Source organism: Ictidomys tridecemlineatus, chromosome 10 (assembly GCF_052094955.1).
Source record: "Ictidomys tridecemlineatus isolate mIctTri1 chromosome 10, mIctTri1.hap1, whole genome shotgun sequence".
NCBI lineage: Eukaryota > Metazoa > Chordata > Mammalia > Rodentia > Sciuridae > Ictidomys > Ictidomys tridecemlineatus.
This window is the reverse complement of record NC_135486.1, coordinates 125,794,912-125,820,870: the sequence shown is the minus strand read 5'-3', so window position 1 is coordinate 125,820,870 and position 25,959 is coordinate 125,794,912. Positions and strand designations below refer to the sequence as shown.

The following is a 25,959-nucleotide window of genomic DNA, read 5'->3' as shown; positions in this document are numbered from 1 at the left end:
GGGGATGACTTGTTCCTACGAGGGAGAAATCAGTGTGTCCTCTGGGCCCCCAGGAGGGGGCTCTCGCGAGAGGGCAGCGGACGGCAGGGGCCAGCGCTTCCCGGCTGCTGTCCCTGCGGCTCCCCCAGAAGGGATCCTGCATCAGACAACAGAAGGCCCAGGTGCCAGACTGACGGGTGGTGACACCTCCTAATTAACAGACCCCCCGCAGCCTCGCTCAGAAGCCCAGCTCGGGGGTGGCACCTTCTAGACGGCCCCTCTGCGGGCAGCCGTCCTTCCATCTGGCCCCGCTCTCTGCCACCAGCAGCTCCCAGACCGCTCACAGGGCCCTGGACGGCTCCAGGCTCATGCCCTGCCAGTCCCCAGTCAGCCAGCCCTCAGCTGGGCCACCCTGCAAGCCCAGGCCCCGGGCCCAGGCAGGGGGAAGGAGGCTGAGGAGCGCTGTGGCTGACCGCCGAGCTGACCCAGACGGCCTTGTCCCCTGGGAGCTCGAGCTGACCTTCCCCCGTCCCCATCTGCTTTCCCATTCCTGCCACGTGGCGCTCAGCGGCCAAGCCCACGCCGGGAGCCCTAGCACGTCTCGCTGCCTATTAATTAAAAACACAGGTGGGGGGCAGCCGCCGGTCCCTGGCTGCCTCCTGCTCGCGGGGCCGAGAAAGACTCGGTGCCAATTAACAGAGGGCACGCGTGCACAGGGACAGCGCCATTTTACGATGACTGATCCCAGGCCACCAGCGCTGCAGTCAGCCCCAGGGCCAGGAGAGCCCCCGGCTGCCCGCTGTGGGTGGTGCTCACGCAGATGGCGGCCCTCAGCCTGCCCGGGAGAGCGGCCTCGGAGTCCCGGGGGACAGTGTGAGGGAAGGGGGGCCGGGGCCCGTGCCGTGGTGTCCTGCTCAGCCTCCTGTGGGCCCCGCTCTCCTGGCCACCTGGGCCTCGAGGGGCTGCTCACTGAGCCGCCCGCCCGGGCCACCAGGGCAAGGCACGGACGCGGTGGCTTCCACAGTAGCTGATTTTCTCGCGTTTCCGGAGGCCACAGGTCCAAGGTCATGGAGTGGACAGGGCTTCGCTCGATGGGTGCAGCTGGCCCCTTCTCACTGTCCTCATGGTCACCGCAATGTGACCCGGCCAGATCCCTCCCCTTATGAGGACAGCAGTCACACTGGGCTGGGCCCACCCCCACGGCCCCATTTTGGTTTAATTCCGCCCCTTTCTCCAAGCAGAGTGTCCTTCTGAGATCCGGCGAGCCTGCCTAGGGACGGGGAGACGTGCCTGGGGCAGACGAGTGGCCTTTGGACTCAACCAGGAGCGGGGATCCCATCACTGACCTCCATTCCCAGTCCTTCCTGCTCTTGATCAGGAGACTGAGTTTTGCTTATTGGCTGAGGGCCTCACTAAGTGGCGGAGGCTGGCCTTGACCTGCAGTCCTCCTGCCTCAGCCTCCCGAGTCACTGGAATCACAGGCCTGGTCCCCTGTGCCCGGCCGACAGGGATGGTTTCAGAACATTTCTACTTATTGGCAAACCTTAAACACGGTGCTCACCAAGCGTGGGGAACACAGTCATCATCTTTGATTTTGCTGTTTTAGTTGGGGCCCTGTTGGGCATGGAACCTGGGGACGCACATGTGCTAGGCAAGTGCTGGACCACTGAGCCACAGCCTGGCCCTGTCCCTGCATTTCAAATGCCGTGCAAATCCAGTTCACGTCCCCTGCCTAACAGTGGGGGTCGCAGACCGCCATCGTCATTATTTTAGTCGTAGAGGGACGCAGACCTTTATTTTATTTATTTACTGTTACGTGGCGCTGAGGATCCAACCCGGGGCCTCGCACGTGGGAGGCCAGCGCTCTGCCGCTGACCCTCAGCCCAGCCCTGCCCCGGGGTGCTGTCCTCGCGGTGAAGACGGGAACCGAGCCCCTGAGGGCAGTGTCCCAGCCCAGGCCTCCCGAGGGGCAGATGGCCCGAGCCCTTGGTGTTCTCTTTCTCTTCCTGAAGGACAACTGGAGGATGGCGCCAGGGACATGGGCGATGCCGTCTGCGTGACCATGGAGATCCTGTCCACCTGGGGCAGCGTGTCCCGGGTGGGCCTCACGGAGGTCGAGTTCTTCGACGTGAGCAACACAAAGCTCTACGTGTCCCCTCACGACGTGGCCGTCCAGAGCTCCGGCTCCCCGGGGGATCTGGGCAGTCTGGTCAACAGGAACTTAGCCGTAAGTGGACGCCACCGGGGCCGGCGCCCGGCTGTGGGTTTGGGGTTTCCTCTGCCCTTGGGACTGGGCCGAGGGGGGAGGCGTGGCCTGGGGCCTGCGGCGCCTCCTGGCCCCGCCCACCCTGCCCCGGTTTCCTGGGAGACACTGAGCGCTCTCATCCTCCTCCTGTGTCCCCAGTCTCCACCAAGCTCAGGGCCTGGGGGTCATTAGTGTCCTGATGTCGCAGACGAGGAGCTGCGGCTTAGAGAGGGGCCTGGACGGGCCCGGGCAGACGGCGCAGGGGGGGAGCCCACCAGGCCCACCTGCTGCAGACCCGCCCCCCAGGGCCTGCCCCCAGGGCCTGCCCTTAGTCCTGAGGTACCCCATACCCCAGGTCCTGCCTCCCAGTCCCCCAGTCCTGCCCCCTGTCCTGGGGTGCCCCACCCCCAGGTCCTGCCCCCAGTCCTGGGGTGCCCCGCCCCTAGGTCCTGCCCCCTGTCCTGGGGTGCCCCACCCCCAGGTCCTGCCCCCTGTCCTGGGGTGCCCCACCCCCAGGTCCTGTCCCCTGTCCTGGGGTGCCCCAGGTCCTGCCCCCTGTCCTGGGGTGCCCCGCCCCCAGGTCCTGCCCCCTGTCCTGGGGTGCCCCGCCCCTAGGTCCTACCCCCTGTCCTGGGGCACCCCGCCCCCTGGTCCTGCCCCCAGTCCTAGGGTGCGCACTGACTCACACCCGACGCTCAGCGCCCTCCTGTCCCTTGGAGAGCTGTGGTTTGAGCACTGGCCTTTCCCGTCCTGTCACTTCCACGCTGGACACGAGATCGAGAGCCAACACAGTGGCCCTCGCTACAGTCCCAGCGCCTCGGAGGAGAGGCACAGGATGGCATGAGCCTGGGAGGTGGGGGCAGCCCGGGCAGCACGGCGGGATGGACAGAGGGCGGAGGGACCTGAGCTGAGCTGGACGGCAGCCACGTCGTCCCCCGCTGTCCCTCCCGTCCCTCAGCGTCCCTTGTGATGGTGTCCGGGGGAGTCCTGAGACACAGAGTTCCCCGTGGGCGGGGGCTGGGTGGGGAGGGGACGGGTGTAAATTCCCTCCGTGAACGAGAGTCCCCCTCCCCTGATTATTATTTCTCAGCGTTCACTTTCCGTGGTGGGTGGCCAGTATCTGTGTTTTGTGGTGCTGAGGGCGGAACCCGGCACCGACGAGGGCTCGGCAGGCCTGGCCACAGCCCCAGCCCCAGCCCTAGGCCAATACTTAAAAGCAAGTTCATTTCACGTCTTGTGAGTGCCAAGGCCAGAGGGACGCCCTCCTGGTCATGCCAGGGCCCCCACGGTATCTGAGATGCTGAGCACGGGGTCTGGTCAGCAAACGAGGTTCAGCTAGAGAGGTGCCCAGACTGGAGGGCTTGCTGGGAGTCCTGGTGTCCCCGGGGAGACTGTCCTGCCTCGGCCTCTGGGTAGAGCGGTCCTGTGTCTCCAGCCTGGCCTGGGGGGGACACATAGTCACAAAGGGGTGCTGGGGAGGGTGGCTGGGTGGGCTGGTTAGCTTGTCCCCAGGTCGCTCTGCGGAGGTGTCCAAGACCCAGAGGGACACCAGGGACTGCCCAGGCCAGAGGCAGGTGCTTGGGCTCAGCTCCAGCCAGATGCCTGCAGGGCGGGGGGACCCTGGGACAGGTGGACAGCTGTGCGTAGCTGGGCACAGCTGCGGGGGGTGGGGGTCGAGCCTCCGAGCCCCTCCAGACCAGCAGCAGGGAGGGTGCAGCTGCTGGGCCTGGAGCAGCCCTGGCCGGTCCCCACGCCCCGTCCCCACGCCCCTGGGCAGCAGGCAGCGGGCCCTGGAAGCCTGCAGCTGGCCCAGACTGCACCCAGGCCATGAGCCCCACGGCTGGGCTTGATGGGACCAGTCCTGGCCCTCGCTGTCCTGCCCCTCTGTCCCCAGAGGCGGTGGGCTTTGCCATGTGGTGGCCGAGGGCACGCTGGTCTGTGGCCTCGATAGGTCTGGGTTATCTGTCGGGGTCACCGAGGCTGGGACACGGGCAGCTGAGCCCGCCTGACTGCTGGCCTCTGGACCCGCTGTGGGGGCTGGTCCTTCCTGCTGGCCCCGGAGCTGGAGGCCTGCCAGGCCTGGGCCATCAGGAACGTGTCTCACTGGCGTGTGCCACCACAGCCTGGTGACCCCCCCCGAGCCTGACAGTGGCCCCCGGGTACCGTGAGGAGCCCCGGGGAGGGGGCACCTGCCCAGGCGCGGCAGAGTCTGGGGGCGGAGGGGCCGGGCGTGCTGCAGCCCTGGGGCCCTCCCTCTGCGCCTCACCTCTCCCTGGCCACACCTGACCCACGGCTTCAGGGTGACTCCAGATCTGTGCCCCAGCCTGGCCCCGCTGAGTGCCCAGCATGGACGTCCCCCACCCGCGGGCAGCTCCTCGGGGCAGCCGTTCGGCCTCAGACTCGGAGATCAGAACCTAAGTTCCAGTTCCTCCGCACATGTCCCCCGTCTTGTCCCCCCCACTGTTCCTGTGCTCAGTCAATGGCATCCCTGTCCACCCAGGTCCCAGGCCCACCACCCAGAGCCTTCAAATACGCAGATGTCCTATGAGTCTGTGTTTATTTCCAAATAAAGAGTTTTGTGGTCTTTTAACCCAGGGATTGAACCCAGGGTCGCTTAACCACTGAGCCACGTCCCCTGCCTTTAAAATATTCTATTTAGAGAAGGGCCTTTCTGGGTTGCTTACGGCTTCACTAAGTTGCTGAGGCTGGCTTTGAACTTGTGATCCTCCTGCCTGAGCCTCCTGAGCCGCTGGGATTACAGGTGTGCACCACTGCATCTGGCAAAAAATATTTTAAATGAACGTATTCATTTAAAAAACTTGAACATGAATGTTAATTAGTGGAATTGTTCATAATAGCCAAAATATAGAAACAACCCAAACCAACATCGACCGATGGACAGATGGTGAAACATGGTTTGTCACTACAGTGGAATATTATGCAGCCATAAAAGGAGTGGAATGTTAACACAGGCTGTAATGTGGCTGAGCCTTGCCTGCTCACCAAGCGAAAGAATCCAGACGTGGAGGCCACGTGTGATTCTACTTACACGAAGTGGCCACAACAGGCAAATCCATAAAGACAGAAAGCCGTGAGTGATCGCCAGGGACTGGAGAGGCCAGAGTGGAAAGTGACTCCTAATGGGGACAGATTTTCTTTTTCTAGTGCTGAAAATGTGCTGGGAAAAGATGGTGGTGATGGTTGCACAACCTTGTGAATATGCTTTAAAAAAAAAAAAAACACACCTGAATTGTACACTTTTAAATTGTGAGTTTGGGCTGGATGGCACACACCTGTACTCCCAGCAATTTGGGAGGCTGAGACAGGAGGATCACAAATTCGAGGCCAGCCTCAACAATTTAGCAAGACCCTCTCTCAAAATCAGAAGGGTCGGGGGTGTGCTCAGTGGTGGGGCACGTGTGCAAGGCCCTGGGTTCAGTCCCTAGTGGGGGGGAGACTAAGTCAGACCCAAGGCCTCCCACAAACTGGGACTGGCTTGTTTCCCGCCCAGCGTCCCTGCGCGTTTCTGTCCTGGGAAGCGTGTGGCTCCCGTGCTGGCAGATCCTGAGACTCGTCGGTCCCCTTCCTCTCGTCCTGCGCCCAGCAGGGACACGGCCCTTGGTGGGCAGGTACAGGGGCCCGTCCACCGCCCTCGCCCTCCCGTGTCCCCGCGTGGCCTGCGTTTCCCTCCTCGGGTCCCTTTTGGGCCTAAGCCTGGAGGTGGGACATTGGCGGCCCAGAGCTGTGGGGTTTCAGGAAGTGGCCTGATCCTCGGGCCGCCCACTTTCTTACCCCAGCTCGCGCCTCCCCCCATGGACAGGACACGCAGAGGCCCCTTGCTGGCGGCCCAGGGCTGCCCCGGGTGGATGCTCTTGGACTCTGAAGGCCAAGGCTCCTCTGGGCCCTCCCGCTCTCCGCCCACTGACAGGAAGGTGAGCCCGGGGCCAGGGGTCAGCCTGCCATCTCTTCCTCTGTCAAGTGACCACAGTGACCCACTTCAGGCCCCGGCCCCAGGAAAGACCTAGAGTGGTCCCTGGGGTTTTGGGATTGTGACCCCGCGGCTGCCCGGGCACTAACAGTTCTTGCCCAGCTCCAGGAACTGGCCAGAATAATCCAGAGCCCCTCGAACTCGTCTCTCCCCTTAGCAAAGGCCACCTCCTCCCCCTGAAGGGCACCACTGTCACCAAAACAAGTCCCTGTGTTCTGCCCACAGCTGGAGCCCGGGCCTCCGTCTCCTGGAGGCAACAAGGCCCCAGGACCAGCCATCCTCCTGCCTGGCCCTGTCCAGCCGCAGGCCCGTCCCTGGTGATGGGGACTCTGGGAGATGGTCCCCATGCAGGGCGATGCTCCTTAGGAAGAGGGACCCCAGGCGGTGTCAGGCAGGCCGGGGGCTCCGACAGGACCTGCTGGATCCCTCAGCCTCTAAACCAGGACTCCAGCCCGGTGCCTGAGGGCCCCGCAGGACACAGGAGGGCAGTGGGCAGTAGGCAGTGGTGGGGACTGTGGCGGAGTCCTGGCTCCAGGGCGTGCCCGGGTCCCGGCGGTGGCCTGAGCTCCCACCCAGCCCAAGTCTGCAGAGAAGTGGAGTATGGCTCTTGGGGAAACTCCCCGTCTGTTTTCTGGCACCTAGAATAGAACCGGGGGGTGCTTGCCCACTGAGCCCCGTCCCCAGCCCTTTTAAATCTTCTTTATGTAGAGACAGGGTCTCCCCGAGTTGCTTAGGGCCTCCCCAGATTGTCTAGTCTGGCCTTGAACTTGAGATCCTCCTGCTTCAGCCTCCCGAAAATGTCCCCCTTTTTAAGAACTGGAGATGGGGTTTGTTCCGTCACATTCCTGAGCCATCCCGCACCCCTGCCGGCCCGGCCCGGCCCAGCGGGCGCTTCGTCCTGCGAGGCTGGACGGAGGACACCTGTGTGTCAGAGGCACCTCTGACTCTTGCGCTCACTGGGTCACGTCTCCGTTTTGTCCTGTTGTTGGCCGTGAGCCGAGGACCCTGCCAAGGGCTGGAGGTTCTGGAGAGTGTGGCGCAGGCCGAGAGGCGCTGACCCGGGCCGCAGAGCAGTGCCCGCCAGCCGCCTGGGCAGCTGGCTCGGGGACTCAAGGAGCCCAGACGCCCCGAGGAGAGCCCTGTGTCAGGGAGGGGTGACGGTGGGACTGTCTCCTGCTGCTGGCTCTCCCAGGACGGCAGGGCGTGGCCAGCTGCAGAGGCCCGGCCTGGACACCTTTGGTTGCAGTTTTGGGTTTTGTTCCCTGGACTGTAGACGTCCAGAGAGACAGGGTGGGACAACAGCTGAGGAGGTCCCCTGAGTGACTGTCTCCATCTGCCACCAAAGCCCCCACGACCTGACGTCCTGTTGGTGCCAGCGGAGATGACCTGAGCCCTGTCCTCTGCCCCGAGCGGACAGAAAACCCCAGGCCCCCGCCATGTCCCCATCCCAACAGGTGCCAGAGGTGCCGCTGGCCAGTGGCCCCAGGGCCGCAAGTGGTGGCTCTGCCTGTCCCTCCCCAGCGCCTGTCCCTACCCCTCGCCTGTCCCTCCCCAGCGCCCTCCTCAAAGCCATTAAGCTGATTAAGTAAAGCCCGCTGCATTTCAAATTCCATCTGGCGGGCAGACCCTGGCCGGGTGGCAGCTCTGTACAGGGACAGGCGGGGCCCACGGTGAGGCGCAGGGACAGGCCGGGCCCGTGGTGAGGCGCAGGGACAGGCCGGGGCCCACGGTGAGGCGCAGGGACAGGCCGGGCCCGTGGTGAGGCGCAGGGACAGGACGGGCCCCGTGGTGAGGAGCAGGGACAGGACGGGCCCCGTGGTGAGGAGCAGGGACAGGCCGGGCCCCGTGGTGAGGAGCAGGGACAGGCCGGGCCCGTGGTGAGGCGCAGGGACAGGACGGGCCGTGGTGAGGCGCAGGGACAGGCCAGGGCCGTGGTGAGGCGCAGGGACAGGCGGGGGCCGTGGTGAGGAGCAGGGACAGGCCGGGCCCGTGGTGAGGCGCAGGGACAGGCGGGGGCCGTGGTGAGGAGCAGGGACAGGCGGGGGCCGTGGTGAGGAGCAGGGACAGGCCGGGCCCGTGGTGAGGCGCAGGGACAGGACGGGCCCGTGGTGAGGAGCAGGGACAGGACGGGCCCGTGGTGAGGAGCAGGGACAGGACGGGCCCCGTGGTGAGGAGCAGGGACAGGCCGGGCCCGTGGAGAGGCGCAGGGACAGGCCGGGCCGGGGAGGCGCAGGCCAGGTGGGCAGGTCTGGAGAGCCGCCAGCCCTGGGGTCCTGAGGGTCACTGTGGGGTGCCTGGGAGAGGCAGAGACCCGCCTCACGAGCCCCCCCTTGCTGGCCTTCCAGAGCGAGAGGGACCCCCCCGTGTGGACCTGCCCCTTCCGCCCGCCCCTCCAGCTGCGTTTTGTTGTCCGGAACCCGAGACGGCACCCCGACTTCCGTGTGGCCAAGGTCAAGGTGGTGAACTACTGGACAGAGGACGGCGTGAGTAACGGCCCGGGCTCTTCGCGGGCACCTGGTGGCGGTTTGTCGTCACCTGATTTCTGGGGTTCTGGGGTCCGAGGGGTCGGCGACTGTGAAGCCTGCTAGAGCCTTCACACCTGCCTCCGTCAGGGCCAGGGAGCCAGCTTCCAGAAGTGATGTCACTGGCACCCCCACACCCTGCCGCTTTGGGGAGACTGGGAAAATAGAAACAGAGAGGTTATGTAACCTGCCCGAGTCACACAGCCAGCCAGCCTCAGCATGAGGTGAGCCGCACCCTCAGACCCAGGCCCATTCTCTAATGTGTTAACCTAGTGACGCAAATTCAGCGGACGTGAGGCGGCCCGAGAGTCCTGTGTCCAGCCCGCTCCCGGGTGGGCGGAGTCGTGCTGAATGGTCACCGCAGGCTGCAGGGCCCTCTGGCTAAGGCCCGGCCTCCCGTCCTCCCTCACACCCGCCCGCACCAGGCCAGCAGCCGTCGGGATGCTGACGAGGAGGGCAGCGGCCTGGCTCCCCTGCTCTGGAGGCCGGGGGCAGCGAGTGTGGGGCTGTCCCCAGTGCCCAGGGCCTCGGGAACGGGACCCGGGACTCGGCAGGGAGCAGGGCGCAGTCTGCCATCTTGTCCTCCCTCCGGTGAGGGACAGGGACCGAGGGGCGAGAGTGGCTACTCCTGCCCTTGGACCTTCTGTCAGGGAGGCCGTGGTCAGGTGAGGTGACCAGGGACCGTCCTCAGCCTCGGTCTTATCGGAGGGACTCTGGGGAGCGGCGGGGACTGCAGCAGCCTGTGGCCGGGTGAGGAGGGGCCGGGGCAGTGGTGCTGGGTGGACCCGCCCGGGGGCAGGAGACGGAGTGTCGCGGAGCCTTCCTGAGGTAAGATGCCAGGAGTGAGTTCAGGGACTTCAAACCACGACGCGGCTCCAACGGAACACGGGGATCGGGGCAGGTTCTGGAAGGTTCTGGCTGGGGCGCACAGAGGCTGCCGCTCCCATGAGCAGGGTGGAAGAGGAGCCCGTGGTCCTGGTGGAGGGCTGCAGAGGCGTCCAGGTGCAGGCGCGAGGCCTCCTGTGGCCCCGACTCTGGGCCCTGCGCTGCGGTCTGTCCAGCGGCCCCTCCCCAGGGCCATCTCTCTTCTCTGCTGCTTCAGACCCTCAGAGGCCCCCGTTCACCTGAGGATCACGGTCAGGCCCTGAGGGTGATAGCAGAGTCCCTGTCCCCTGTGCCAGGCCCTGCCCTTTGCACTGCACCCCACGTGTCCCATTCCCCACTGTCCCGAGTCACCCTGCCTTCCCTGCCAGGCTGTGGGCACCTGGAGGGCAGAGCCTGAGGTGTCTCCGTGACTGCTCATTCAGAGGACCTTAAGAGATCCCGGGGAGAACAGGAGGATCAGAGAGGTTAGGTGACGTGCACAAGGCCACACAGCAAGTTAGGGGCAGTGCTGGGAACCTGTTCCTGCGCAGTGCGTCCTTCCCTCCCGTCCTCTGGTTCTCCCGCCCACCCCACCGCAGCCGGCTGTCTACCCAGTGACCTTGTCCTGAGCACCCATCCACAGCTGGCCTCTGCAGAGCTGGACATGACCCCAGCCAGCTCTGTGTGACCACAGGAGGGACACAGAGCCTCTGATTCCTGCTTTTTGATTTTTTTAAAACAATCATCTGAAGTTTAAATCTGAGGAACCGAGGTCCAGCGCTGGAATGACTGGGGAAGCTTCCGCGGGCCTGCGCCCTGCCCACTGGCCCCTGCGCCCTGCCCACTGGCCCCTGCGCCCTGCCCACTGGCCCCTGTGCGCTCAGAGGGCGACTGCAGGCCCCGGATGCAGCCACCACCAGCACCTAGGCCCTGCGCCCCATCCCTGGGCCCGCTGGCACCTCCTGGAGTGGGTGGGAGCCCTGTGGCCCCCGCGCCTGCCCTGTGGCCCGCGGCACACGCTCGGCCGAGGAGCGCGGGTGTGTGGTGGATCACAGCGAGGATGAGCTCCCCCCAGGCCATGGCGGCCTTTCTGCTTCCCCTGCGCTCGGCCCTCCTCGTGTGGGCAGCTCACAGAGCAGGAGCCGCGGGTCTGCAGCCGCCATGGGGCCCCGTGGCTGTGGGTGGGCGGGCACCCTGACGTGAGGCGCGGCCATCTGTCGCCAGCATTACCGGGCAGCTGCAGGTGGGTTTGATCTAACCTCCTCCAGAGCGCGGCGGCTGTGGGGATGGGGTAGCGTGGGAGTTGACGGCAGTGGGAGCCGGCGGCCGGGGCTGTGAGACGTGCTGTGGGGGAATCTGAGGACGCGGTCAGGGGAGCCGATGGCCCCGGCTGCTTCAGGACACAGCTCCCTGCAGGTTAGGCCCCAGGTGTAGGCTTCCCCTTCGCCCGCGGTCGGTGGCACAGCGCGAGTGAGCTGGCCAGGGGACAGCTGGGGAGGGAGGCGGAGGCAGAGGCTGGCCTCCATCTGCACATACCTCATCCAAAGGTGGGCGCAGGGGTGGCGCTGGGAGGTGACATGAGCGCTGTGGGTTTTCCCCACCCTTCTCCCCTGCAGGTGACATCCGAGGGGAGGAGGGGACCCGGGCCTCCCTCTGTAGAGGCAGCTGCCGTCTGCTGTGGTCTGGTGTGGCATGGCCCGGCCCCCGGGTCCCCTGCTGGGTGCAGTGAAAAGCATTGTGGGGGTGGCCTGCTGAGGTGGGCGTAGGGGATGTGGGGGACACTGAGCCCTGAAGGGACTGAAGTCGCTCTGAGCTCTTATGAAGGTGGTTAGAGAACAAGCCAGGCCTCTCCCTGGCCTCTGACTTTGTGTCTCTGTGACGTGATCTCTCGCTGTCACCCACACTCCTGCTGTGGTACCTTATGACCCTGCCTTGCCCTCGACCTCCAGACCTGTGAGCTGAATAGACCTCTCTTCCTTATAAAGTTACCCAATCTCAGGTATTTTGTTACAGTAACAGAAAACAGACGGATACACCACCCCAAAATTGGCTTCCGCCAGCTCCTCGTCCCTCGTCTACCTCTATAACAGCCTTATGGTCCCCTGCTCAAAGGCACCACCCTCGCCACAGACAGGCACCATCGCCATCTGCACCCACAGCCCGCCACACAAATGCCAGCTCCAGCCTGGTCATCACAGGAAGTGGGGTGACAGTGGCACGCAAGCAGGACTCGCACCGAGGACATATCTTGTGCTCAGGACGGTGTGTGTGCTGCAGCTTACGAACGAACCAGCACGGCCTTTCCCGCAGGAGTGTTTCTGGGCCCTGCTGTGGTCCAGGCCACTGCCCACCAGGGCTTTCTGCAGTGACAGGAATGTGCCATGTCTTCAAAGCACGGTGGCCGCTGGGCACAGGTGCTACCACAAACTCGAACTGCGGTCAGTGTGCCTGGAGAGCGGCCTGTAGATCCTAGTCAACTTTCATTTCCTAAGTCGCCACGCGGGGCAGGGGACCGGGTGATGGTGAGCAGAGGCCAGGGTCCCACCGCACAGCCTTTCCTGCTGGTGGGACGCGTGGGATTGGTGTGGCCGAGGCAGGGCTGGGAGGCCTGGGGGCGAGGCAGGGCTCTGCAGGTGGTGGCCTTCCCTGACCTGAGGAGGAGGAGGCTCCACTTGGGCGTCTGGGGAGGGCGTTCCTGGCCCCGCCTGGCAGGAGCAAAGGCCCTGAGGCACCGTGTGTGTGGCCACTTCCAGCACAGGCTGCAGCGGGGGCAGGAGCATGGTGGGCGGGGAGCTGGAGGGCCAGCTGCAGGGAGGCAGGCCCAGGTTGGGGGCCCGTGAAGGTCTAGATCTTATTAGGAGAGAAGCAGAACTGGGGTGGTCAGAGCAGGGGTGCCCGTCAGAGCCCGCCCACCTGGCCAGGTCCACGTGCCACAGTCACAGTACCCGACGTCCCTGTGTGGGGTCCTTCTGTGGCGTGGGCAGATACTGCCCCGTGACCACGCACAGAGCAACTGGCACCATCCCTGGCCTACGCGCTCCACACAGGTGCCCGCGGTTGGCGTCCTTACTGGAGGGCTTTGGTCATCGGGTACCAGACCTGGCTGAGGGGTTTAAAAGGCCACCAAGCTGACGCTTCCAGTGGGCGGAGGGACGGGGAGCCTGGAGAGGAGGCTCTGGCCAGGCTGAGGGCAGCCGTCCTAGAGGCCATGCCGGGAGGCAGTGCTGGAGGCCAGTGTGACAGTGACCACAGGCCCCCCTCAGCCTCAGTGCAAGGGGACAGTGTGATAGTCACCACAGGCCCCCCTCAGCCTCAGTGCAAGGGGACAGTGTGACAGTCACCACAGGCCCCCCTCAGCCTCAGTGCAAGGGGACAGTGTGACAGTCACCACAGGCCCCCCTCAGCCTCAGTGCAAGGGGACAGTGTGACAGTCACCACAGGCCCCCCTCAGCCTCTGCCATTACCAAGGTCCTGCCTCCTGTTTTGTCTCCACCCAGACACGTGGCGCCAGCCGCGGCCCTCATCCCATGTCCCTCAGGACTGTGCGCGGTGCCTCTGGCGGTCACTAACCCCCGCCGTCTGCTGCCCGAGGCCGATGGTGGTTTTGTGCCACCCGCTCTGTCTTAATTCTCTAACTGTCTCAAATCGTCTTGGCGCCTGGCTGGCTTGAGTCAGCGCACACACCGAGGCCCACTGTGGCAATGACTTGGAGGCCGTGACCTTCGTGTGGTCAGCTGTGTCAGGAGGCCTCAGGGCTCTGGCCTCTTCCAGGCTTGGGAGGCCTGACGCCGTCACAGCAGGGTGGCTGGAAGAGAGCGCTGGCCACACAGGTGCTGACCTGGAGGGCCACCCGTTGAGGCAGGGTGCTGGCCCAGGGCGGCAGTAGAGCCAGGGTGTCTGGGTGGCTTTCTGCCAGCCTTGGCCAGGACCCGTGTGGTGGCTGCGTCTCTTGATGAAAGTTCCTGGTGACTGAGCTGGGGACTCGGCCAGGGCTCCTGGTAGCAAAGGGCAGAAAGCCCAGTAAAACTGGGTCACGCACGGAGAACTGCTGGCCTCGCTCTCAGAGAGTCTGAGCGGCTGGCTTCAGGTCTGGCAGCATCCAGGCGCTCCCAGGAGGCCTCCAGGAACCTGCCTCCCTCCACCTCGCCTCCCTGTGTGCTCTGGGTTGGCCTCGTCCCGGGTCCCCAGCAGCAGCACCTGATGACGTCACCCCCATTGCTCACCTCAGGCTCCCTGCAGAAAGGCCCAGAGCCCCCCGCTGGCCACCTGGCCGCGGTATGGGCTGAGGCCTCCTTAGAAGGACCAAGGAGGTGGGGGTGGGTGCCAGTGGGACCTCTGGGCCAGCTCCGCAGGGCATCACCAGGGAGGCCGGAAAACGATGCCCAGGCCAGGAAGCCAGGTCCCCCCTCCTTTTCTTCCTTTTTTTGGGGGGTCCTGGGGATGGAACCCGGCGTTGAACCAGGAGCCCCACCCCAGCCTTCCTTAGACTTCATTTTGAAACTGGGTCTCGCTGAGTTGCTGAGGCTCGTGTTGAACTTCCCGTCCTCCTGCCTCAGCCTCCCGCGCTGCCCCACGCCTGGCCCTTCCTCCTTTCTTCACGCCCGCTGCTCGCGCGGCTGAGCTGTGCGTCCTCCCCAGCCCTCAGCCTCCCTGGGCCTCAGCTGCTCATCCGGGCAGCCCCGACGCTTCCTGTGCTTCTCCCTGGGCGTGCACTGGACCCTCCCTGGCCTCCCTGGACCTGGCCTGCTGCCCACCCGCTGCGGGCCTCCCTCCTGGGGTTCCTTCCTGGCTCCCAAGGCCTGCCCCCACCTGCACCGTCCCCTGCCCCCACCTGCACCGTCCCCTGCCCCCACCTGCACCGTCCCCTGCCCCCACCGCACCGTCCCCTGCCCTCTTGGCCACCTCAGAGTCCTGCCATTTCCGTCTGGACCTCTCCTTCCCAGTCCAGCTAGTCCTTCCCCGCCTGCCCACGTGCCCAGGACCTCGTCTCCGTCCCCCTGCATGTGCTCCTGGCTCAGTCTGGTGGTCAGAGGGTCCTGGGGCCTGTGCCAGGCTCTGTGCAGGCCCAGCCCTGCTCCCTCTCACCAGGCAGGGCCAGCCCCGGGGTCAGCGGAGCCAGGCTGCTGAGGGGGTGAGCAGGGCCTCCGGCTCAGGGCCCTCGGGAGCAGAGGTCTCCGAGGTTCATTCCAGTCGTGAGGTTCTGCATGAGAACGTGGGTCCCTGGCCGCACGCCACAGGCTCTGGTGAAGGCAAGTGCCCCCATGTCCCTGTCACGGTGGCACCGTTGTCCTTACGCCGCGCTGCCTGTCCTTTGTGCCGTTGGCCTGGGCCTGGGGTGCATCTGCCTTGGTGACCTCTTCCCCTCCTGGACCCCGAATCTGGCTCCCTGGCCCTTCCAGCCGGGCCCCAAGCTCTCCCCTGCCCAGGCCTGGGCTGCCTGGACGCCGCCTCCTGGGGACAGCCCTGCCCCACGGTGCCCGGCTCCGCCTGGGCCTCCCGCCCCACCTGCCCTGGGCCCTCTGGCCGTCTCAGCCCACCCCCAGCTGCCCTAGGGTGTTCCTGGGTCCTGAGCCCCGGGTGTCCCACGCCAGCACCTCCTGCTGCTCCTTCTGTGTGGCCTCATGCTCCACAGCCTGTGAGTCCCCAGACAACCTCTGGAAATTGGCTTTGCAAGAGCTGGTGACATTTCCCCCTGGACCCTGTGGGCATGTGTCCCCAGCTGCCAGGTCCCAGTGCGCTCTGGGACCTCCCCACTTGCGGCCATTGAGGCCTTCTCTGGCCAGGGCCCGGCAGGCCCCGTGCAGTGCTGGATTGAATAGCATCCCCAACTGCGCGGGGGACCTCGGGGGTCTGGCCCGTACCTGCACAGGTGACGTAGCAAGAATTCTAGCCCCCAGTGGTGACGTGCGCACCCGGCATCCCAGCGGCTCGGGAGGCTGAGGCAGGAGAACTGCAGGTTTGAGGCCAGATTTGGCAATTTAGTGAGGCTCTAAGTAACTTAGTGAGGCTCTGCCTCCAAATAAAAAATAAAAAGGGCTGAGGATGTAGCCAGTGGTAAGTGCCCTTGGGTTCAATCCTTGGGACCAAAAAAAAAAAAAAACTGTGGGCGCCCCCAGGGCAGACGGGCCCCCTCCTGTGCCAGCCTCTGCCAGGAGGGCGGGTGCTGCTCTGGGCCCCGCTGGCCCCGCAGCCAGCAGGTGTGCACAGCCAGGCAGCGGCCTGGGGCAGGACGTGAGGCCGCTCGTCTCCTGCGCCTGTGTGTGCTGCAGGGGGCATTCGGGCACTCTGCCGGAGCCAGCCTGTGGGTTCTGCCAAAGGTCCTGTGAGAAGGGGCCGCAGCCACCAGCTCCATTCCACAGATGGGGACACCAAGGCCCAGAACGCAGGACACCTGCTGGTGGCCACACGATGACCAGCAGGTGGCGCCCACCACAGGGCCCTTGAGAGAGCGAGCGCTGTGCCAGGCCGAGCGCAGCGGTGACTCGGCACTCCAGCTCTGGCCCCGCTGGCAGGTGGCCCAGGTTTCCCCTCGAGGCAGAGTGGGTGGAAGTCCCCGTCTCACGGACCCTCGGCTCATTCTGCAGTTAGTAAATGCCGAGGGCCACACCAGCAAGTGTCAGCCACAGGGCCACCAGCGTGTGACCTCATCTGTCTGGTCCCGCCCCTGTACATCATCCTTGGGGTCCAGAATGATCTGCCCGGAGCCTGGCCTGTCAGTGCTTATTGAGTGTCACAGTGTCCCCTCATTTTGTCCCCTTTCAAGAAAACAAAATGCCCATGTCATGAAGGACAGTTTGCCTTGGACTTTCTCCCAAGTGACACAGAGAGGCACTGAGTCCTTCTCCCAGCAGAACCAGAGTTGCAGGGGGGCGGGTTCAGCCCTAGTGCTGGGCTCACTGGACAGACATGGCCCAGCCTGTCCCCGAAGTCCTCCTGCCCTATGGGGACAGCTGCTCCTGTGGCTCAGGCAGTGAGTCAGGGGGGCGGGGGCAGGGCGGGCCGGGGCTCCCCGGAGGATCTGCCCTGAGCCAGTCCCAGTGTGGCTGGTGACCAGACAGGCGCCCTCCCGCGCCCTCCGCGCCCCCGTAGCCCAGGGTCAGGTGGGCCTAGGAGGGAACCCAAGGCCCAGCCTCAGGTCTGGAGCTGGCTTCAGGGCTGAGCGTGGGGGGCAGCCCGTGTTCCGGGTGTTGGATGTCGTGGGCCTGGTGTCGTGAGGGGGTGTCATGGGCCAGGCGTGGGGCGCCTTCAGCGTGGGCCCGGGCTGGACGTGACGGGCACCCTGCACGCGGGACTGAGGCTTAGCCACGGCACTGCCCCAAAGCAGCTGGGCTGGCGGCACTGAAGGCAGGTGTCGTCCCCAGGAGAAGTGCCTGGGTGTCACAGCCCAGGGCTCGGCTTGGGGTCTTGTCCTGGTGGAACCGCGGGCGTCCGTCAGGCTGAGCAGCTGGTCTGTTCTGGGAAGCGGGCCACGTGCACCCGGGCCAAGGCAGGAGGGGCCTGGGAGCTGGTGAGGTCACTGAGACAGAGACGACGCGCCTGTCGCGGTATTAGAACAGGGTCGTCCCAGCGCGGTTCTCGTGAGGCTGAAGGAGGGTAAGGCGTCGGGGCGTGGGAAGGGGCGCCCGAGAGCCACGTGCCAGCCGCGGAGCTCCAGAGTGTCCTTCAGAGCTCCACTCAGGGGCCTCCAGGCACGTCAGAAGGTGCGAGTGTCCCGGTTAACCACGAGGAAAGGCCCTCACCGGGGACAGCAGAGGGCGCGGGCACACAGGCCCCGAAGGCCAGGCGAGGTGGGGCCCCAGGGTTCTTGGACACTAGGGCCAGGAGGACAGAGCCTGCAGCTGGAGCCTGGTGACACCAGGGAGGACGCAGGCTGGTCCTTGAGATTGAGAGACATCCCCCAGATCCACCCCAAAGACACCGCTGGCCCAGAGCGTCACCGAGAAGAGGCCGAGGCGTGACCTGCCAGACCCGCCCCCGCTCCTCCACGTCGCAGGTGCCGTCCCACACGGCTTCCTGGCACGGCCCTGGAGGTGGCCACGTGGACATCCACGAAAGACGGTGGCCTCCCCTTCCTGCAGGTCCCACATCTGGCATCCCCCCTCCCTGGATGGAGAAGGTCCAGGAAGGAATTCCATTCGCACAGCGTCCCAGTTATTCCCAGAGCGTTCACAGGGTGTCGGTGTCATGGTCAACCTGGAGGTGACAAGAGGGTGACGGGAAGAGCCCGCGAAGGTGTGCGGAGGTCGTGTGAGGGCGGGAGCCCTAGGCTGGAGCCACACGAGTCCTGGCATAAATCCACGCAGGCCCCGAGAGGTGACATCAGGAGGAGGTGTGGACTCCACGTCCACCTCACTGCGCTCGGTGACCCTCTAGAGGGAGAAGGTCCACGGGGACTTGATTTTCAACGTGGGGCTCAGAGTTCCACCAGGTGACTCCGCCCGGGGACAGGTTGGCACAAGCCAAGATGACGTTGCCTTGACCCAAAAGGAGGTGGCACTCAGCACCTCGGGCACGTCAGCCAGAGTGGCCTCCCACAGCTGCCGTGTGACATGGGTGTCCTGAAGCCCACCTTGCGGAGCTGTTCCAAGGACCATGCGGGCAGCAGACGGCTGGAGGTCAGGTGGGCCCCGGACGGCCCGGGGAAGCAGACATCCCGTAAGGAAAGCCGGGAGGCCCACCTGGTGCCTGCACTGGACAGAAAGGCCACCCGCCGCCTCCTGAGATGAGTGCGTGTCTCGCCGGAGGTTTCCAGGTGGCGATTTTGCAGAACTAGTCGTTGAGAGCTGCCCGCGCTGTCCTTCGCCAGGAGCCTCCTGACCACTCTCGGGTGCGTGGCCCCGTGCCTCCGCCCACAGAGGGCGCCTCCCTAGGGACCCGCGGGAGAGCCCCCTTTTCTGGCAGGCAGCAAATAGCAGCTGCCACCCGCAATTGGATGATTGACGCCTGGTCCCGTGGCTGAGGCGGGCTCCAGCACTCGCTCCCGTCACTCTGGGGACCTCACCTCGGGGTCTAGGCTCAGTCAGGGCTGCTCACCCTGGCAGAGCGGGCAGAGCGGGCTCTCAGATCCCAGGCCAGGTGGGCGCACCCCGGGGTGCAGCCAGCAGCGGCCACCCTCCCGATGCACCTCTGGAGAAGAGCCCTGTTCAGTCACTCACGACCCCAAAGTCGCTGCCGAGGGCCTACTATGCGCCGGGTCCCAGGACATGAAGGGCAGGACCTCTGCTGTCCTGGAGCTTCACTTGGAGCCAGGAGGAGGGAGTGAGCGAGACCATTTCAGGGACAGAAAGGAAATTAAGGAGGGACAGGGAGGGACAGAGAAGCCAGGAGGTGGCCAGGAAATTCCCCAAGACAGAGCCTGGGCCAGTTAGGGGCCTCCAGGAGCCACCAGGGTCTGGGGAGTGGCTGAGCCAGGCGGCCAGAGGTCATGGAGGCCGGGTCACACCAGGTCACACACGGGGCTCTGGTCTGGGGCCTTGGGTTTGGGCAGGAAGCAGGGCAGCCCTCCACTGGCAGTTCCCAGCGGGAGCGGCCATGACGGGAGGGAGCGAGGCGAGCGCGGGGGCAGGCGGGTGACGGTGCTGAGTGGAAGCAGAGAGACCAATTAGGAGGCGATGGCAGTGTCTCCAGGAGAGATGACAGTGGCCTGCGCTGGGGCAGCCGCATCTTGCGGAAGAGGTCAGATTCGGGGCAGTTTGGAGAGAGCCGGGGCTCGCTGACAGCTGGACGTGAGCGAGAGGCGGAGGGGACCCGGGTCTCTGGAGAGGCTGAGTGGGGAGCTGTTACCAGGTGGCAGTCAGGTCTGGGGAAAGCAGATGGAGAGCTCTGATCGGGGCGTCCTGCTGAGACGCCTCCTAGAGACCCAGGGGGCCAGGGGCCGGGGAGCTGTTGATTTCACTTGACTTGGATGGAGTGACAATGTGGCATGAAAGCAGCCAGGCAAGAGGGGTCCGTGCCGCCCGATTCCTTTTACATAACACTCTGGACAGCACAGAGCACCCACCAGGGTGGCAGGGGGACAGGTGGTTGCCCAGGACGGGGGGGAGGCGTGCGGAGGGCAGGAGGGGCCGTGGGTGTCGGGCACGTCCCTTATCCTGCGCGTGGAGACTCCTCACGTGGTTCCTGAAAGGTGTCCGCCTGCTGTTCTGGACGCTCCGTCCCGCGACACCCTGAGGCAGGTGCAGCAGGAGCCAGGGAGGTGGGGACAGGAGGAGAAGGAGCCCAGGAAGCTGGCGCGCCCTTCAGTGAGGGTCGGTGGCAGCTGAGTGGCCGGGATCATCCCATCCGCCCACGTTCCCTCCTTCCCTGTGCAAGGAATCATCTGGAAACTTGTCAGGACAGAGACCCCGGAAACCGTGACCCAGCCCAGTGCGCATCCCCTCAGCCCTCCCCTGAGTGTCCCCGTGTAGTGACAGCACTGTGCCCTGGGGAGGCACAGACTTCAAGCCGTGTGAGGGCCCCAACTCCAGCCTTAGGAGGGACATTGCTGAGGCGCGTCCCTTGGACAGCCCCAGTAGGAGGGGCCCAGCGGCCCACAGAGTGACCAGCTCAGACACTCCTGGGGATCCCCTTCCCTGGGAATCATCCACCAGATGTGCATCAGGCCCTGTCTCAGGTGCTGCTCTCGAGACACCCAGTGGGCTGCTGGGAGCCCAGGGCACTGTGTCCTGCGCGGGTGGTAGCCCCAGGGCTCGGAATCCTGCGCTAGGACCCCATCAGTGGCCGTGAAGAGACCGTGCCAGGGTCGCCGAGCGGGCGACTGTAGAAACTCAGCTCCAGTGGCAACGGGAAGTCAGGCTGGAGCAGCGGGAGACGGGGAGCAGGGAGGCCAATTAGTAGCCTGTTACAGATGTCCCCACAGGAGGTGATGATGACAAAGACAGTGGTGGCATGGCTTTGGGGAAGTCCTTTGATTCACAGAGTCCGTAGCACTCTGCACAGAGATGAGGCGGGGCCTTGGGTGACACCCGGCTGAAGGCCCGCCAAGTCCCCTTCACCAGCGCACGATTTCCTTTCTCCTGACGGGGAAGGTGACCGTGTCCTCACCTTGTTAAATCCTGTGTTTCCAGGACCTGGACATTGGTGTCAGGAACCTGAAGCTCTATGTCAACAAGAGCCTCGTCTTCGAGGGCGCGTTGGAGAAAGGAGACGGGGCGGCGCCGGCTGGTCACACCTTCCCCGTGGACCCGGAGCCCGAGAGGAGCGCGGGCGCCCTGGACGCCACTCGCCGTGACGAAGGCAGAGAGGCCCCCCAGGCGGCCGGCAGGGACGGGGACAAGGAGCTCAGCCCCACCGGCTCACAGCCCGCCGAGGCCTTGATGGACGTCAGGTTTTCCCCACCAGGAAATTCATCTGGTGGAAGGGCGAGTCCTCCTGGTGGCACCAGAGGTGACCTGTCCAGGTCGGAGGAGGATCTGAGGGTGTTGGCAGCCCCTGCCCCCGCGGGCCGCGGGCCGGGCGCCCCTCCCTGCCCGCCCCCTCTGGACAGGGAGCCCCCGCCGCCCCAGCAGCCAGGAGGCCTCACGGGCAGGGGGTCCTCTGAGGCTCCCGGGAGGACGCCCTGCTGGCTGCGGCCCTCTCCCGCGGGCGAGGCCGGACAGAAGGCAGCAGGGAAGCCCCGGCCCCCGTGGCTCGGCCCTGGGGAACCGCTGGGCCGGGAAGGCCGTCCCCCATCCGAGGACACCACGGGGGACACCCCTGGAGAGCCCGGGGCCGAGGACAAAGGCCCCCAGTGCGACCAAGGGCAGGCGGCCAGCGGGACTGCCATCGCCAGGGAGAGGCCCCAGAGGGAGTCACCCAAAGTCTCCGGTGACGACCTGGACTTGTTTGGCCAGCCCCCCACCAGGGGGCGCCCTGCCAGTGGGCGGAGGGGCCCGAGGAAGGAGGCCCCCGGCAGTGGGCACGCGGACGATCAGGCAGCCAGCCGAGGTGAGCCCCGGGGGTGTCCAGCTCGGTGCCACCGTCCGGCACCTACCGTGGCAGAAGCCACTTAGCTGCCTGGACCTCGGTTTCTCTACCTGCAAAATGAGGGGATTGGTGGCCACTGGTGGCCGCAGTTCCACTGCCTCAGGGTCCAGAGAGGCAGTGCCAGTGAGAGAAGCGGGCGGGCGCTCTGTTGAAGTCATACACGTACGTGTCACTGTCCCCAAGACGCGTCCCTTGGCCGTGTTCTCCAGCATCGCCTGGGTCAGTTCCACCTTTGGTGGACGTGCTGGCCTCTGGCTCCTTCACCTTGCCCTGGGCAGTACCCCGTGCGCTGCCCATAGTCGAGGCTGGCCTGGGCCCAGTAGGGACCTCAGGGAGTGGCGGGGACTGCGGTGGCCCGCCTGGGAGGCCCCACAGGGCGCCGCTGGCCTTCTCCTTTTCTCGAGAAGCGGGGCTGAGGAGGAGGTGCACTTCCCACACTGGTGACTGATGCAGTGTCCCTGAGCCACTGTGTGTCCCGGGAAAGCGCCATGCGTTGGCCGGGCTCACGGGAAGCGGCTGGGCTCTGCCGCACACCGTCCTGGGGCCCTCAGCGCTGCCCAGCCACCTGGCCCGGCCAGCACTCCGCCCCCGAGCCTCCGTGTCTCCATCTGTAAAATGGGCTGAACCCCCCAGTGCTGCAGGAAGCAAGTGGGATGATGGGGGCCTCAAAGCAGGGCCACGCCAGCGGCAGCCAGGTTTGGATAGGCTCGTGCGTCCTTCCCATCCACCGAGCGTCCCACCGGCCACATCGCGCTCACCCCAGGTGCTTCCCTGCACCATGTGGGGGCACGCAGAGTCAGGCTGCAGGGGCGTGTGTCCCCCAGCTCCTGCACCCGCCACCCACATCCTAGGCAGCCTCCGTTTCCCGTCTTTAGAGGACGCTCGGCCGTACCCACACGCGTCCCGGGGGGATCCACGGCTTGGCACACGGGGCACCCCGCAGACAGCAGCAGCTGCGCTCCCCGCTCCCCGCACGCTCAGCCACCTGCCTGCTCTGATTCTGCCTCTGGGTGGCACGTCGCTCTCTGGGTCACATCGGCATCCCCTGCCTTAGTGCTTAGTGGCCCTGAGCCGTCACTCTAGACACCAGAGCAAGTCCCTCGGGCTCTAAGCCCTGCCTGAGCAGAGCTGCCCCTGTGGTCCCTCTCTGGTCCCTCAGACCTCCCTGCCCCCCTGCCCCCCCGCTGAGCCTGGGGGTGGGGAGCCGAGTGGAAGGGAAGAATCGGGAGCTCTTTGAGCCGCGCGTGGTGCCCACGCCTGTAACTTCAGCAGCTCTGGAGGCTGGAGCAGGAGGATCTCAAGTTCAAGGCCAGCCTCAACAAGTTAGCAAGGCCCTAAGCGACTTAGTGAGCCCTTGTCTCAAAATAAAAAGGGCTGGGGACATGGCTCCTTGGTAGAGCAACCCAGAGTTAAATTCCCAGCATCGAAAAAGAGGGCGAGACCGAGGCAGGTCCCCGGCTCATGCAGTGAGGGAGGGACAATGTGGGGATGGCGCAGGGAGGGCTGGATCCGTGGCTTCTCAGCTGCCAGCCTCCGGCCCCAGCACCTTCCCAGGTGACCTTGAAGCCCCATGTGAGCCCCACTCTGTGTGAGGTTTCAGGTGTGCTCCTGGGTCACAGCTGCTGACCCCAGGTGGAGTGGCCCCTGCGTCCACACTCGGAGCTGCTGACTCCTGTGCCCTGTTGCCACAGCCACCATTGGCCCCCGCCCCAGGAGAGCCAGGCAGCTCTGAGCCTTCCTGGCAGACAGACCTCGGGCCCCGGGAGTCCCAAGGTGAAGGCCCAGCACGGGAGACCCCACCTCCCCGGGCCCCCACTGCTTGGCTCAGTGACACGTTGACATCGAGCCCGTGGGACTTGGTGCTTGTTACGCTGCACGTGTTGGAGGGCTGCCCCACGGCCCAGAGCCAGGAGATGCGCTGCCCAAGCCCCCCACAGAGCTGGCTGCCTGAGCCCCCAGGACTACAGCGGTGCGGCCACCGTGAGGGAGGCCTGAGAGGCCAGTCCCCAGAGCTCCTGAGCACCCTGGCCAGGCCAGACGGCTGCAGGCGACACGTCCGTCCACCCAGCTTGAGCAGGACGGGAGTGCTGTTGGGGGACGTTCAAAGAGCACCTGGCCCCAGGGCAGGAAGGCCACCCCTGGGACCTGGGACCAGGAAGGTGGCAGGAGCCTAGGCCCCAGCTCCCTGTGCTCCCAGGGCCGGGGCCGCTCAGCCTCTCTGTGGCCTGTGTCCTCCCCTTCCCGAGACCGGCTCCCTCTGCTCTGTCACCAGCGGCCTCACGGCTCTCAGTGACCCTGTCCTGGCTCTGGTTCCAGCAGCAATCCCAGAGGCTCGGGGTCAGGCGTCCACTCCTGTTGGGTCAGCAGGGCTGAGGCACCACTGGCTGGCGTGGACGTGGCTGTCTGGGGGTCCCTGGTGCGTCTGCATTCCCTGTCTGGGTGGTCATCAGGTGTGTGAGTGGCCACGACCGAGCGTCTCGTGCTGCCCTCGACCTTCCACCCAAGTGCAGAGCTGGGCAGCTCCTGTCGTCCCCCACCACCGTGTCCTGCAGGCGGAGGGACGCGCGGGCGGGGGCTGGCGGCTGGCGTCTCCCAGTGGCCCAGGAGAGAGTCCCCACTCCTCTGCTTCTGTACCCAGCATGTGCGGCTCAGACGGGGGTGGGGGGCGGGCTGTGCGCAGGGTCCCTGTGGGTGGGGGACGGGCTGTGAGCAGGGTCCCTGTGGGTGGGGGACGGGCTGTGCGCAGGGTCCCTGTGGGGGAGGAAGGGCTGTGCGCAGGGTCCCGGCGTCACTTGGACCCAGTGCCCTCGGGCGCCGTCTCCCGGGTGCGCTCGCAGCCAGCCAGGCCGTTCCTCCTGGTCACGGAGACGGGTCACTTGAAGCCGAGTCTCCACGGTCCACACAGACTCCTGCAGATGTCCAGCCTCGCTGCTGGAGGGGACAGGCCTCCGCCCAGGCTCTCCTCCGGAAGATGAGGGAGGGGAGGAGGTGGGAGCTGGGGGGCGGCAGAGGAAGGCACCCTCGGCCCCCAGGCCTGCTCCGGGGACGGGGGCAGGGACGGGCGGCCACCTCCCAGGCCCTTCCTGGCCCCCGGGGCCGAGCCGAGCCCAGCGCATCCCTGGAGCAAGGGGGAGCCGCAGAGAGGGCCTGCCCCAGGAGGGCACGGGAAGGGCAGAGGACTGGGAGGGACGGGGCTGGCGGGTCCTGCTGGGCACAGTCCAACCTGTGGGCACTGAGGGTAGACCGTCTCCTTCTCGCGTAGGACACACGGTGCCCATTAGAGGGCTGGATGGCAGCTCCGCGGAAGGTGAAGACACAGTGTGGACAGGGCTGGGCCTGCCGAGCGGTCACCAGGGCTGGACGATGTTGGCGGAGGAGGGAGCCGGACCTGGAGGTATGAGGCAGAGCTGCGCCTCTGTGGGCCCAGGGGCTGGGACAGAAGGCGGCACCAGGAGAGGACCAAGGAGCTGGGACCTGGCCTGGGGACACTCCCAGTAGGATGTGGCAGGTGGCCCTGGTGTGACGGAGGAGCTGGCCGCTAGAGAGTGGTGTGTCTCTCCAGTGGGGGAGGGAATGTCAGACGAAAGAGGTCTGTCTAGGGCATTAGGCGTGAGCCGAAGACTGAGGAGAGGCCGGGAGTCATGGTCCCCTGGAGAAGGCTGTGGGTTCTGGGAATGGTGGGTTCCCACTGATACAAAGCACAGAAGGCTGCCAGAGGCAGGCTTCAGGCACGGCTGGATCCAGGAGCCCAACTGTCATCCTGTCCTCCTCCCCCCCCTCAGCTCAAGCTCCTCAGGCAGGTTCCCCTCCATGTAGCAAAATGGTCCCTGGCAGCTCCTCCCCCACCAGCCTCCCGTGGCCAGTTCAAAGACAGCCCATCTTTGAGCTCCGCTGGAAAGGGGATACACTCAGGATCCACCCAGTCGGGATGGCCTGAAGGGGGGGACTCTCCACAGGACAGTCACAAGTTGTTTCCAGAAGAAGGGGGGGGGGCTGCTGGGGCCGGCCAAACAGCAGCACCAAGAGGCCCAGGCGCCCGGGGGCGGAGGGACGGCAGGCCAGGCCTGGAGGGAGGGCTCAGGCGCTGCCCCGTCCTGTGTCGCAGAGAGGCGGGCTGCCTGGGTCTAGGAGGAGGACACCACTGACCGCAGCACCCCTCGGAGGCCGGGCCCGGGGCCCAGCGCACAGGCAAGGGGAGAGGCCACGTCAGTGTCACTGGACGCTGCTTTCCCAGAGTGACGCCTGGAGATGGCGGTTGCCCTGAGGGCTGCCGGCTCCTCGACTGCTCGGGACACAGGCGATAGCCACGTGTGGCCGCCGAGCCCTTGGGACACACGTGCTTCTCGGCTTGTTTACTTTTTTTAGTTTTTGGTACCAGGGGTTGAACCCAGGGCGCT

The 25,959-nt window shown here is 65.6% G+C and overlaps 1 protein-coding gene across 1 annotated transcript in view; it reads left to right on the top strand.

The window, feature by feature from the left end:
- The window catches only part of Katnip (katanin interacting protein), a 139,157-nt gene that overhangs the window by 90,844 nt on the left and 22,354 nt on the right, over positions 1-25,959 (top strand). The window contains exons 14-17 of the mRNA XM_078024169.1: positions 2,003-2,206; positions 8,558-8,695; positions 20,665-21,523; positions 24,825-24,956. Of these exons, the coding sequence (XP_077880295.1) occupies positions 2,003-2,206; positions 8,558-8,695; positions 20,665-21,523; positions 24,825-24,956 (1,333 nt within the window). The remainder of the gene's footprint in view (positions 1-2,002; positions 2,207-8,557; positions 8,696-20,664; positions 21,524-24,824; positions 24,957-25,959) is intronic.